Source organism: Rhinolophus sinicus, chromosome 7 (assembly GCF_057876585.1).
Source record: "Rhinolophus sinicus isolate RSI-liver-muscle chromosome 7, RSI-T2T, whole genome shotgun sequence".
NCBI lineage: Eukaryota > Metazoa > Chordata > Mammalia > Chiroptera > Rhinolophidae > Rhinolophus > Rhinolophus sinicus.
Window position 1 is genome coordinate 43,902,566 of NC_142507.1, and position 12,404 is coordinate 43,914,969.

General features: G+C 35.2%; 1 protein-coding gene across 6 annotated transcripts in view; it reads left to right on the forward strand.

Annotated features, from left to right (window-relative positions):
- CEPT1 (choline/ethanolamine phosphotransferase 1) overlaps positions 1-12,404 on the forward strand; it is a 33,779-nt gene that overhangs the window by 19,834 nt on the left and 1,541 nt on the right. For 5 of the 6 annotated variants that reach the window (XM_019730445.3, XM_019730448.3, XM_019730447.3 and 2 more), the window contains 3 exons: positions 5,415-5,499; positions 11,163-11,294; positions 11,750-11,908. In XM_019730445.3, coding sequence (XP_019586004.3) covers positions 5,415-5,499; positions 11,163-11,294; positions 11,750-11,908 — 376 coding nt within the window. Of the gene's footprint in view, positions 1-209; positions 295-5,414; positions 5,500-11,162; positions 11,295-11,749; positions 11,909-12,404 lie in introns of all 6 variants that reach the window. The other variant, XM_019730444.3, reaches the window with a different exon arrangement.

A 12,404-nucleotide genomic window follows, 5' to 3' on the forward strand; every position in this document is an offset into this window, starting at 1 on the left:
ACCTCTTGTAATTGCAGAAGTCACACGTGACTTGTATTCATCTTTTGTTATCGGTAGATATGGCATATTACAATTTTAATAGTTTTCCTTTTTTAAAATGTGTATACATTTTTTGGCATCCTCTGTATTTCTATTACCTGTTTTAGTAGTGCTCTTTAGCAAAAGCTCTGAGTAAAGTTATTTTGAAATGTTTGTTTCCTTATGCATAGATTCGATGTTACAGAGTCCCAGATCATAATTATAATAAGCCAGCTTCTCACAGGAACCCTGGGACCTTGGTTCTGGAACTTCACGGTAACTGCTAGAATATTCATGCTGTCCAGTAAACAATGGTGTGAACTCAATAAAGACATACCTTTGTCATGCACAGAGTAATTAAAAATCAAAAAATCAAAAGTCTTCCTGGTGGCATTTCACAGACAAATAGGTTATTAGAAAAATAATTTTAATATACACTAGGGCAATAAAAATCCACCCTGTTAAATAAACAAAAATTTTTGGAAAATAATATTTCTGGTGATTTGATGCTAAAAACAGTTCTCATTTACCTATTGTACCTAATAATCATTTTTATTCTATGTAATATTTTTTAAACAAATACCTTTCCACCATTAAATAGAATTTTTTTTGGTATTTATATTTTGAAAACTAAAGCAAGCAGAGTTTTCCTCAGATAGGTCAGTTGAGAGGACTTTTTATAGCAATGTAGGAAAGATTCTGTTTATTCTCTTGACTTCTTATATCCTTTAACCAGTATAGTACTAGTTCTTTTGCTTCTGTTTTCCATGATCTTTGTTTTTTAAAAATTTAATGCTAGAAGCTATTCCAACTTCTGTTTGTTATGTTTACTGTTTTCCTCTCTTAGCTGTACTTTTAAAACTAAGTCTCCTTTGCTTTCATGTTACTGTAGTCGTCCTTTGAATACCCTCCTTTTTCAGGTTTGTTTGTTTTTAGTAAATACATATTTCCTTAATAAATGCTGAGTAATATTTCCTTTCCTACTCATATTAGAAGTATAATTTTGACCTTATGACTTCAAAAATTTCAAGATTCGTTAGGGAATGTTTTCCCAATAGAATCCTTCGCACTTTTCTTGTATTAATAAATAAACCTTTTTAGTAGGAAAAGGTTTATTTACAAGAAAAATACAGCTTAAATTCTGTTTATTTTGCAGTTCCCGGAGTGTGGGGGAACTGTTTATGTGAACACCTGACAGATGATTCTAGCAATCCGAGGCTACGTCAGGTTTCCTACATTGAGTCCCCATGCCCCTAAATGCTACAATAACATGACAGAAATAGTCTTGCAGTATCGTAAATCCAGTTATCCAATGGCAGTGATGATGAGTTTGGGGACCACTTAATAGTGAGGGATATTCTACATCTTTTTTTCCAAATAAACTTGGAATGTGGAGAATACTGAAAATACTAGAGGCATGTTCTAGGAGCAAAACTAAAGCCATTTTCGATTGCATTTACAATGTATTCACATAATTATTTGTGGAATTCCTTCTTAGGGTAGAAAAATATGCATAGTTCAGGATGTGTCCTTTAGCACCCCTTTACTGTTAACCTTTTTTCTGGTACTTTCTCCAAAGTCCTGAAGCTTTATGCTCACTGCAGTTGTCTAGATTTATAATTTTTGATGGCTCATTTATTATTATTAATTATATTCACCAAAGGTCATTTCCACCAATATTCTTAATGAAAGTAATAGTCAGGAGATTGGCTGTATTATTTACTCGCACCTTGTTTGTCTATGATAACAAAGCACCCTATATTTATAGAGCCCTTCCTATTAAAATGTTTCTAAAAACTAATGTATTTTAATTTTAACCTAAAAAATGTTTTTTCTCCAGATACAGTGTCTTCACTTTTACCAGTTGCTGCTAACTTGCAGGATTTTTCTTTTGCTTTTAATATTTATCACTTTAACTGATTTGGTCATTGAAATGAAATTGCCAGATGTGCTTTTTTTTACAAAGTTCAGGGGAAAATAATACGCTTCAGAAAGAGTGGTTATTACTAATTTGCTTCCAGATTAATGTATTAGCATCTAAACTTCCTATGTCAGCTATTGCCTATTGGATTCTAAAAATGTGTGACAAATGTTTGTCCCTGTTGATTGATTGGCAGACTACAAATGAGGAGTTTGGTTAGCACTGTGTAGGAACAACCCTCCCAGTTTCTTTCAAGGCTCTGCCGCTTATTATCTCCGTAATGGGCCCTTGAAAAAGTTACTTAACCTACCTGACTAAATTTCCTCATTTATAAAATAGTGGTAAAAGTCCTACCTCCTGAGATGGTTGTGAAGATTAAGAGTCAAAAATGTAATATGCTAACTACAGTACCTGGCCCATAACACGTACTCATTGTCATCATAATTATATTAATGTTTAAGACCTATGTTAGAAACTCCCAATCGTTTCCAGATTTCTTCCGGAATTGCTTGTGCTAGTTCGAGAGGAAGAATATGTCCGTGATCCCTTTATTAACTCCAGCATTATTACTAAATAAAGTGAGAGGACTCGCTCCTAATTCTTCTGTTTCCAAAGATGGTAAGGATAGGCTGCCCCTTAAATTTGAGACCTAAACTTTAGTTCCTCTTAGGGACTTGTTCTATTGTGGCCTTAGGCTCTTTTTTTTCTTAAGTCACTAGATGGGTTGGGTTTTTTGTTTGTTTAAGTCTTCTCCGACAATCTAAAGATCCATATGGTCTTGCAATACTGTTTGAAATAATTCAGCTTATCTCAAAAATACGCTTTCTCTGTATATAACACTTGAATTTAAAGTACTCATAATTATCATTAAGCTCTACGGGTAATGTTATTTAACATTAAACTCGTATGCCCTATTTGCCCCTTACCCCGATAGGGTAGAAAGTAAAATATTGAAAGGCAGTATGTTAAATTTCTAGGCTAATATTTATTCCAGCCTACCAGTCTTCACCCCCCTCATGGTGTTTCTGGCAAAGCATGTAATGAATTCCATGTTCTGATTATGCATAAGTTCCCTAGGACTTCAGAGCCATTTACAAATAATTGCAAATCTGTAGTTAATTGCAATCTAATCCTTGAATAGGATTCCAGACACCTTCAATGACTTTTTAAACAAACTGCTTCTTTTTAAACAATAACTCACAAGACAACTTGTACAAATCAGGGTTTCTCTGACATTTTTAATTCAGCCCTAGTGTATATTCTGCGTTAACCAAGTGAGAAGCCAACCCATATTACAGCACAATCATACTCACTGTGTATAGTTTAACAAAACATTTATGTTTACAAATTAACTGCAAAGTATATCTTTGAAATGCATGTATCACATCTAGAAAAATAGATTAAATTGTCTTATTTCTGTTATTAGAGGGGAAAGACATAAAAAAAATTCTGGGAAAAGATGAGTAACATGCTTATCAACTCTACAGAATGTCGGTTAAATCCCATGACATCCCTCAGTTAAATACTGAGTCTTGTTGGAATTCAAACCCAATGCATTTGTTAGGTGTTCCAACTTGGGGCTTTGAAAAGATCTTTCATGTTTCCTGTTCTCTTTTACATTTAGCCAAGGTACAAAGATGAATTGCATGAGGTTCCCTCCATTTTTATTTTGTAATTCTATACTTCTGGCCCTTCCCCTCCCAAAAGGCTACTTCATATATCCAGCAAAATGTTGTAAGATGTCTGCCCTCCACCCAAGACAGTCGATCATCTCTGACACCTGCTTAGTCTCCTGAGTCTGCTACTGAGTGTAATTTCCCTTATTGGCAACACCACTCACCAGGTCAGCTCTACAGATTATTTATAGCCTAATTCAGTCCATTTTTTTCCCAATAAATGTATATATCAAGATAACTACATCACTCTACGTTTGCAGCTTAATAAGCTTCTATTTAAAAAAACAGTTTTGAGCAAACAGATCAGTTTTTTTAGTTGTGAGAGACTGGTTACAATCTAGTTATTATGGGCGTGAGAGCTTACATAGCTACTTAAGCTCACATAGATCGTCTGTTTTCAGCATCAATTTTAGACATGGGGGCTCTATTCTACTCAGAATTGAACCCCCTTGCTAGTGTCGATATCAACTTTTTTGGACTGATTTTTTTTAAAGTACTTTCTTACTAGATAAATTATTCACTTTGTTTAAAAACTAACGTTATAAAAAAGGTATGCAGTTAACAGTCGCCTCCCCATCCTCCTCTCCCAGCTGTCCATTCCCCACACAGTCCTCTCCCATAGGTAACCACTGTTCTTAGTTTGTAATGGAGTCGTCTAGAAATTTGTTACGTAATTAACGGCAACAATAAAAATAGAATATTATTTTTCGTTTTTATACAAAAGTAGCATATACACATTCTGGAATTTTTTTTTTAACCTAATGTACCTTTGATATTTTTCCATATCACTATGTAGGGAGCCACCCCACTCTTTTTTTAAAAGCTACCAAATATTCCATTGTGTGGAACTACCATAATTTCTATAACCACTCCCTCATTGAGGGATAATTTAAAATTTTGGTCTTATAAATAATGCTGTAATGAATAAACATTTTGTGCAAGCATATCTGTAGGATAAATTCTTAAAATTAGAAGGCATTTGGATCCAGTAATCTGAGAAGAAGAATCTCAAGATTTTATAAAGTGCTAGTCTACAGAAGGAAACAAACACCGGTTTATGCTTTGCTCCTCAATCGTTTTGCCCACATTCTTTTTTCCAGACTTTCAGACTTCTAATTTCTACTACCCTGTTTTGGGGCCAGGTTTGTCTCTTCTTGACTGTAAGATCATTTTCACCAACTTCAAAGCTAATTCTTGACTGCTTTCAGTATCTTCCCAAAAATCTTAGGGTAGTTGACCTAATAAGCACAAGAATTTGATTGAGAATTGGGTGAAACTTTTTTCACACCCACAGCACAGAAGGCATTAAATGAATATATCTAAAGGACAGTTACGTGTTGCAGGGTCTCAGTGACTTGTGTTACTTTAGTGAAAGCTCACTGTTTCTTCCATTTGATACTACAGAGCACTTATTTCAAGATCTCCTATTATATAGCAGTGCAATGAAATCCTCTGCTTGACACTCTGAATTCACACACACCTTTTTGTTTTTTCTTTTTTGTTTTTTGGTGGGAAAGGTTAAACAATAGTTTCAGCCCAACTTCAATATGTCAGAAATTTCCTTTGGAAAGGAGGGGTTTTTATTGCTCTGTGAAATTCATCAAATCAAATTAAAAGGCTCTGGATGTGATTTGGTTTTGCTCGTAACAAATTTTTGACACCTCCTTTTCCCCTTTTCCTCAGTATTTGAGATTTTTTTTTCTATTGTGCATGATAGAGGAATGCTGCTAAGCTTGCAAGTAATTAACTTGAAATTGTTTTGAGTAATTCTGCTTTTCTGGCTTTTTGTACCTAATCAGAATTGATGTGACTGAAGTGCAAATCTTCATAATAATCATGCATTTGCTGGCAGTGATTGGAGGACCACCTTTTTGGCAATCTATGGTAACTGTTATTTGTGTATCCCATGTAATGCATGTTGTCTCGTGCTTGTTTCTAATATAGGATAATCCAGTTAAAGAGTGATGTGTAACATTGTTTTATTCTTTTTGAAAATAAAAAGTCACAGCCACGGTAGGCCACAAACTTCTCTTCAGGGCATGGTGAATTTTACTACCGGAATTATGTGGTATGGTAGGTGCATTCCCGGGCGATGTTTGAAGGCTGACTGCATTATTATTTGTCATCTCATTTTACAGCCGAGGAAACAGGAGGTGGTGTATCACGTTAACCAATGACAAGATTAAATCAAACCTTTATTCTCTTTCTGAACTCTGTGAGTCTCCTAGTTTTTGTCATATGCTTAAAGCTGAAGAACACATTTGAGGTAGTAAATGAACTCTGGCCTCAAAACAGAACAAATGCTTACTGAAACCAGTTCCATAAAGTTGTTTCAACAAGCCAAGACCCTGTTTTCAACTTTACCTGAAAAATAGTCACTCCTGCAATCACAGATTGTTTCCCACAAACTTCTGAAAGAGGTAATATAATAAAATAACTTGGAGACCACGCACACAGGCGCACAAGCCAGGCTGCCCGAGTTTGCTCCAGCCTCTACTGCCTGCGAACTTCATCTGTTTATTCAATTCTGTGGCTTAGTTTCCTCTTCTGTAAAATGAGGACAATAATAGTACCTGTCTCATCAGGTTATTGTGTGGATTAAATGAGTAAAAACGTGTAAAGCACTTAGAACAGTGCCTATCAAATAATGAGCCCTCACTAAAAGTTGCTCTTCTTACAGTTGGAATGTGTCCTTCCAGATCCGAGTCAAAATAGTTTGCAGTCTCTGGTCCCTTTAATTCCTGACAGTTACTACCACCCATTCAGAATATAGTATTTGTAATCTGTTTGGTGTGATCTTACCAAAAAGACTTACTACTCCTAACCAAACATAACTCTTAAAAATCAAATTAATTTTAAGGTATAAGGGAAATTTACTGAGCAAGAATGTTCCTTAAGTCACTTTGGGATGGTAAATTGGTGGCCCAAGGAAGAATAATTAACACACTTCCCCAAGTATTTCTTACCAGAAATTGTTTAATGCCTTTTGTTGGAAGAATAGGGTTGTGAGGAGGGAGAGGAAGGAATAGAAATAATTCAGAGTCAACCAGGCAAATTTTGAAACGATTCAGTCATGTATATAATTTTCAGAGCCACATCTTTCCTGCAGATTAGTGTCAAAAGCCAACGGGGTCTCTAAGGAAATCTGAGATATATTCTAGTGAAATCTGAGACCTATAGCGTTCACTAGAGAATTCTATGACTTTTGCTCTCCACGAGGTTAAATAGTTATATAACTACATTTTTAAAACAGTTTAGCTGTAGAGGAAGTTTTTCTTTTCCTGAAACTAGATCATAAAGCTTAAAGCTTACCCGCACTTAAATTTTTATATCTCTTGACTATATTGATTATTATAATAGGCTTTGGGTTTTATACCAAAATCTACCCCCTTCCAAGATTATTTTGACTATCTTAAACATATATAAGTTACCATAGTTTTACCATACCGGTAACAAAAAGAAAATGGGACTTCTGCCTTGATCATCCAAAAACAAGTCCACACCAGGTTCCTAATTATCCTTATCAGTATGGAAATACATACGGATAAAAGCATTGCTATAAATGAAGTTATGTACACGCATTACATACATATCCTTACTTTTTAGGTGTTGCCTGGTAGTAAATTTGCTTCAGGTATACTTGTTGCCTTTTCTTTATTAGGATTTATACACACAATCTGTATATGTACATAACAGGGGAAACTTATTTTTTTCCTTTTAAAAGGATCAAATGTTTTGTCCTGTCTTTATTGATAATTAAGATAATATAATTATCCTTTTTAATTGCATGTTTTAAAAAGTAATCTGAGGAATTCTCAGGTCCGGTTCCCAGACCCAGCAGTGCAAATCCGGGTTTAGTGAGGTGAGGCTGCAGCAGGGAAACAGATTCCTGGGCCCCTGTCTTCTTCTTAGCATCACTGGTCCTACTGTTATCCTTAAAAGGGAAGGACTTGTCATCCCTGGTGCTATTTGGAGGCTTAGAGAAATATTCTGTGTTCTTTGAGCAATCCCTCATAGATTCCCAAAACTGACCTTGACCTCAAAACACTATTTCTTTTCTTTTTTTTATCTTTTGGACCTGTGGGTTTATTGCTGAATATGCTGTTTTGAATTGTAATATGTTAATTCAGGAGAGATTACTACATGTAGTGCTGCCACTTATTTGTGTGCCAAAATGGACAGAATATATTTATTTAGGGCCCAGAAATTTTCATCTCTTTTGAAGTTGAAGGCACAAAGTGGAAATTGCTTTCCAAATTCTCATTAAAAAAGCTTTTACCGATATTTAGAAAGCAAATTTATGATAAAAACAAACAAAAACATTCCAAATGTCTTCATAAAGCTGATTCCAGAAGATCAGCTATCTTGCAAAGGTAAGTGATTTATCTACTGCATATGGATTACCTATTTCCTGCTGACCCCCCTCCCCAAAGAAATGGGTTTTTACCAAAGGTTATAGTTAGTGTTTGTTGGTTTGGCTGGGTATTTTTTGTTTTGTTTTTTTGTTTACATTTTTTTAACAAGAAATGATTTTCATGCACAAAAGTCAGTGGCATGGTTTACATATTGCAGGAAACAAAATAATACATTTTTGTGTATGCTTCTCCAAAAGAATGTATCCTTTGGAATGTCTTGGAACTATCTTCTATCATATCGATAAATGTGTATTAAACCATGAGACACCTTATTCGTTAGATAGAACAGGCTTACTAGGTAATGTAATTTGTTTGTATTTCATTCTTAAACTAAGACTTAAGAAGTACTCTTACTTAAATAATTCAGATATGGTGATTTTTCTTAAACGTTTGGTAAACACTGTGATTATTGTTACGTTGTATTTTAATAGAATTCACTTACGTCAAAAACAAATAGGCATATTCCTACATTCTTTGGAATGAAGTGTCCGACCTCAAAATGATGCTTTCTGTTTCTGTTGGAAAGTCTATGAAAACAGTTTACTATGCCCAGAAGAAAACTAGTCTTAACAGTTTAGTAACTGATATTCTGCATTAACTCAAACTATTAAACCAAAACATGCATCATTTAAAATCTGGTAAATGGGAGGAGTAAGAGTCTTTTTTCCATTTCTAACCTTTTAAAAAATGAGTTACATTATCTCGATATTATTAGGATGCATAATTTCCTGGCATGAATCCAGAGGGTTTTCCGCTGTCTGTAGGGCAGGAACCGTAACCCAAGGGAACTCTTAGTCCTCCCAAAGGCTTCTGCGTAGGCCTGAGATGAAGGTGTTTTCATACAGCTTTCTGGCTGTGTCTACAGAGGGGATGGATGTACTCAGGCCACCTGGGACGAGTTCCAGGAGGACAGAAAGAGAAAGATTGAGAAAGACACATGTGCCGGTCCTCCTTGTCTTGGGGGTGAGGTGAACATGGCGGCACTTTTAAGTGCTTTTAATAAGTGGGCAGTTGGTGCCGATTTTTAAAGGATCACCTAGTGAGGCTTGGGATTCCTCTGACCCCAGATTTCCCTTCACCTCAGGTCTTCTAGTAGCTAACTACCTTTTTCCTTCTTAATGCGGGGGGGCAAGATGTGTCTTTACACTCTCTCAAAACAATAATTCTACAGAGAGTAAGAGAAAGGGAGATCTTTATTCAATAAGTATATATCGAGCACCTACAATCTGTAGAGCACTAGAGAAATACAAAAACCAAACGAAATTCTACACTCAGGAGCTTATGTTTTGGTATATGTAGCTATCATACGACAAATTAAGAGGGTCCTAAGAATATGATGCGTTGCTTCTGAGTCTGTACTTGCTTGCTTACTTTGTGGTCCAAGCCGTTTACTGATTTGCCTGGCTTTTTTCTGTTTCTATTTATTCTCTCCTTTCAAAGGCACAATTTCCATGATCCTAAAGCATTTTCCAGATTTTAAATACACTTGTGATGCTGTTCAGTTTAGTTATGACACAGATTACTGCACCAGAGTTGGCACTCCCTCCGGCCGTACCCTGGCCTGAATACAGGCATGCCCCTGTAATGGATTAATGCTTTGCTTCTTTTGTAATCTAAGGGAGTGTAGTATTTCCCTCTTTGTCAGACAGGTCTTTGTCTCTGGAAGGAAAAGGAAACCAACCAGCATATTGAATTTCAGCCAGGTGCATCAGATTTAGATTGTAATATTTCTAGTTTTCTGAGCTACAGCAGAAAAATCTCTTGGAGTTCAAAGCAACCATGGTATTGATTTTCTCTTTTATTGAAAAGTTTTGATTGGGGCTGTAGGGCTTGAAGATCAATTAGGGAAGGAAGACAGCAATTTAGGATGCTCCATAACGTTCTGAGCTTGATTTTTAAGTTGACCTATTTCATTTTAGAAAATTAAATACTGCCACAGTACAACTTGAAGTTTGACCAGTTGATTTCAATTTTTTTTCACAGCTGCAGTTTTGCAAGAGATCATAGAGTTGTGTAGACTTGTTGTGAATTTTGAAGAAACATTAAGATTTATTTCTCTACCAATTTTACTGGGGTTTTATACATAGAAAAAGTGGGAAATTGCATATTTCCTATTTGATTTTAAAGTGTAGGCAGATGGCAGCCCAATAAAGTATAAACAGTCCTAATTAAAATGTTTTCATTGTAAGAGTTCATTGCCTATTAAACCTTTGTGAGCTTTTAGAATCCTGTTACTATAGTCATTTGTTTCTTTATAGTCATTATTAAACTCTTATCATTTTATTGTTGCTTTCTTTTCAATCCATATGGGGCAAAATTTGAGACTTCAGAAAAGCTGAAAGAGAGGTGTAAAAAGGGAGAGAATCTTAATGATTTTAAAAATTAAAGTCAAGGGTATTTCATTTTAAATGATGGGTTTGTGCTTGTAAGATGATTTCAGTCCCCATTATTTTAGGTAAATCACTCATTTTCAGTATACTATAAACATATATTATTTACTTCTTCTGGAAAGTAAATGTCTGTATTAAAAATTTGGATACACAATTGTAGAGTTGTCTGTTATTGCTAGGATGTGTGTAAGTTGTTTTTATTAGCTGCCTGTATCTTAACAAGTTGGAGTTGGGAACTCTTCTGAGTAGAACTTTTTCTTCCATTCATTACAGATTTCTTTCAATCTAGATGCAAATATTTTCAGTCTTTTATGTGTGCTCCACACTTTCTCATAACAGTTAGTAATGAATTACAGATGTAGAGGTAGAGTTAAAAAATGCACCAAGAAAAAAGGCAAAATACACTTCTTTTAGAAAAATGCCAGACATTATAGCCTGGTTCACTGTTGCCACTTCTGGGATGTGTTAGGTGAACCTCACTTAGCTTATGACACAAATTAATGAAGTTGTATCAATTATATTTTTAAGGATTGATGTCAGAGTGAGATTAATTCTATACAGCCTTATTTTTTGAGACTTGTTATATTGCTTATAATGGAAAGGAGAAAAGCTTCTATTAATTTCTGTATTAAACTGGAGAGAATGGAGAACATACCAGAATATGAATCAAATATTTGACTGTTCTGGTTTCTTATTTCAATTTGTGTGTATTTTAATTGTTCTTTCTCTCTACCTATTAAAGATTCCAGTGCTGAATATTCAAGTGAAAATTTTTCCTGCACTTTGTACTGTAGCAGGGACCATATTTTCCTGTACGAATTACTTCCGTGTAATCTTCACAGGTGGTGTTGGAAAAAATGGATCAACGATAGCAGTAAGTATCCAATGATTGTTTATGCTAGGACTTGGTTTTATGGTCGCTTTGTTTTTCATTTGAATTGTTTAAAATCACTTAACTTGGAGTTTCCCCTTAGTCTTAAAAAATATAATATCCAGAACTTCAGTTTTATTTATACATGCATACATTTATATGCTTATGTATGCATGTTTATTTTTGTGATGCACACAACACTTTTTTACACACATTTTTTTTAAAAAGTATGACCTGCTTTGTAAAAGAAGCCTGGCCTTTTAAAAGTGAAATCCTCGGTCTGTGCCTAACCCATCCAAGCCACTGCTTTTCAGTAGCTGTTCTGGTGTCCCGTTAGAAACTGCTGGCTCTGCAGCCCCATGAGGTTCTTACGTTTGAGTTTGATCTGTGTTACAGCAGACCCACGTAGTATCTGTTCAGTGTTGAGTATCATTAATTCCTCTCTTCTCTTTGTACAGGGAACAAGTGTCCTTTCTCCTTTTCTCCATATTGGATCAGTGATTGCATTAGCTGTAATGATCTACAAGAAATCAGCAGTCCAGCTTTTTGAAAAGCACCCCTGTCTTTATATACTGACATTTGGTTTTGTATCTGCTAAAATCACCAATAAGCTTGTGGTAAGCATGAAAGTTGGGCTTTTTTTTTTTTTTTTTTTTTTTTTTTTTTTTGACTTATTTTGGTTTTGTGGCCATAGTTTTCATTCCATACCTCCCTACGCAGTTGTCAAGTTTACTGTCCTCCAAACAAAATGTCTTGACATCAACCTGGAGCTGTTTTTACTCTTCTGTGAAGCTACAATATGAGATTATCAGAAGCCCCAGGAACCTCTATAACTCTCTCTTAGCCACAGTTTAATTTGGTTATTTCGTTTGTCTTCATTCTTCAGTCTCATTCTATACACTCAAATTAGGCACCTTGTGAAAAGCATCTTTTGGGGCACTTTGTTGACATGGTATATCCCTTTGGTGTAATAACTCTCTCACGCACTTCATGTTGTCGGGGTTTTAGTTTGGGAAATTCACAGGTACGGACTAAAAAAAATTCTTGAAATTTGCTGTTTGAGCACAATACTTATTTGCTACGTGGCCTCTCAATTGCTCTAATAATGAAATG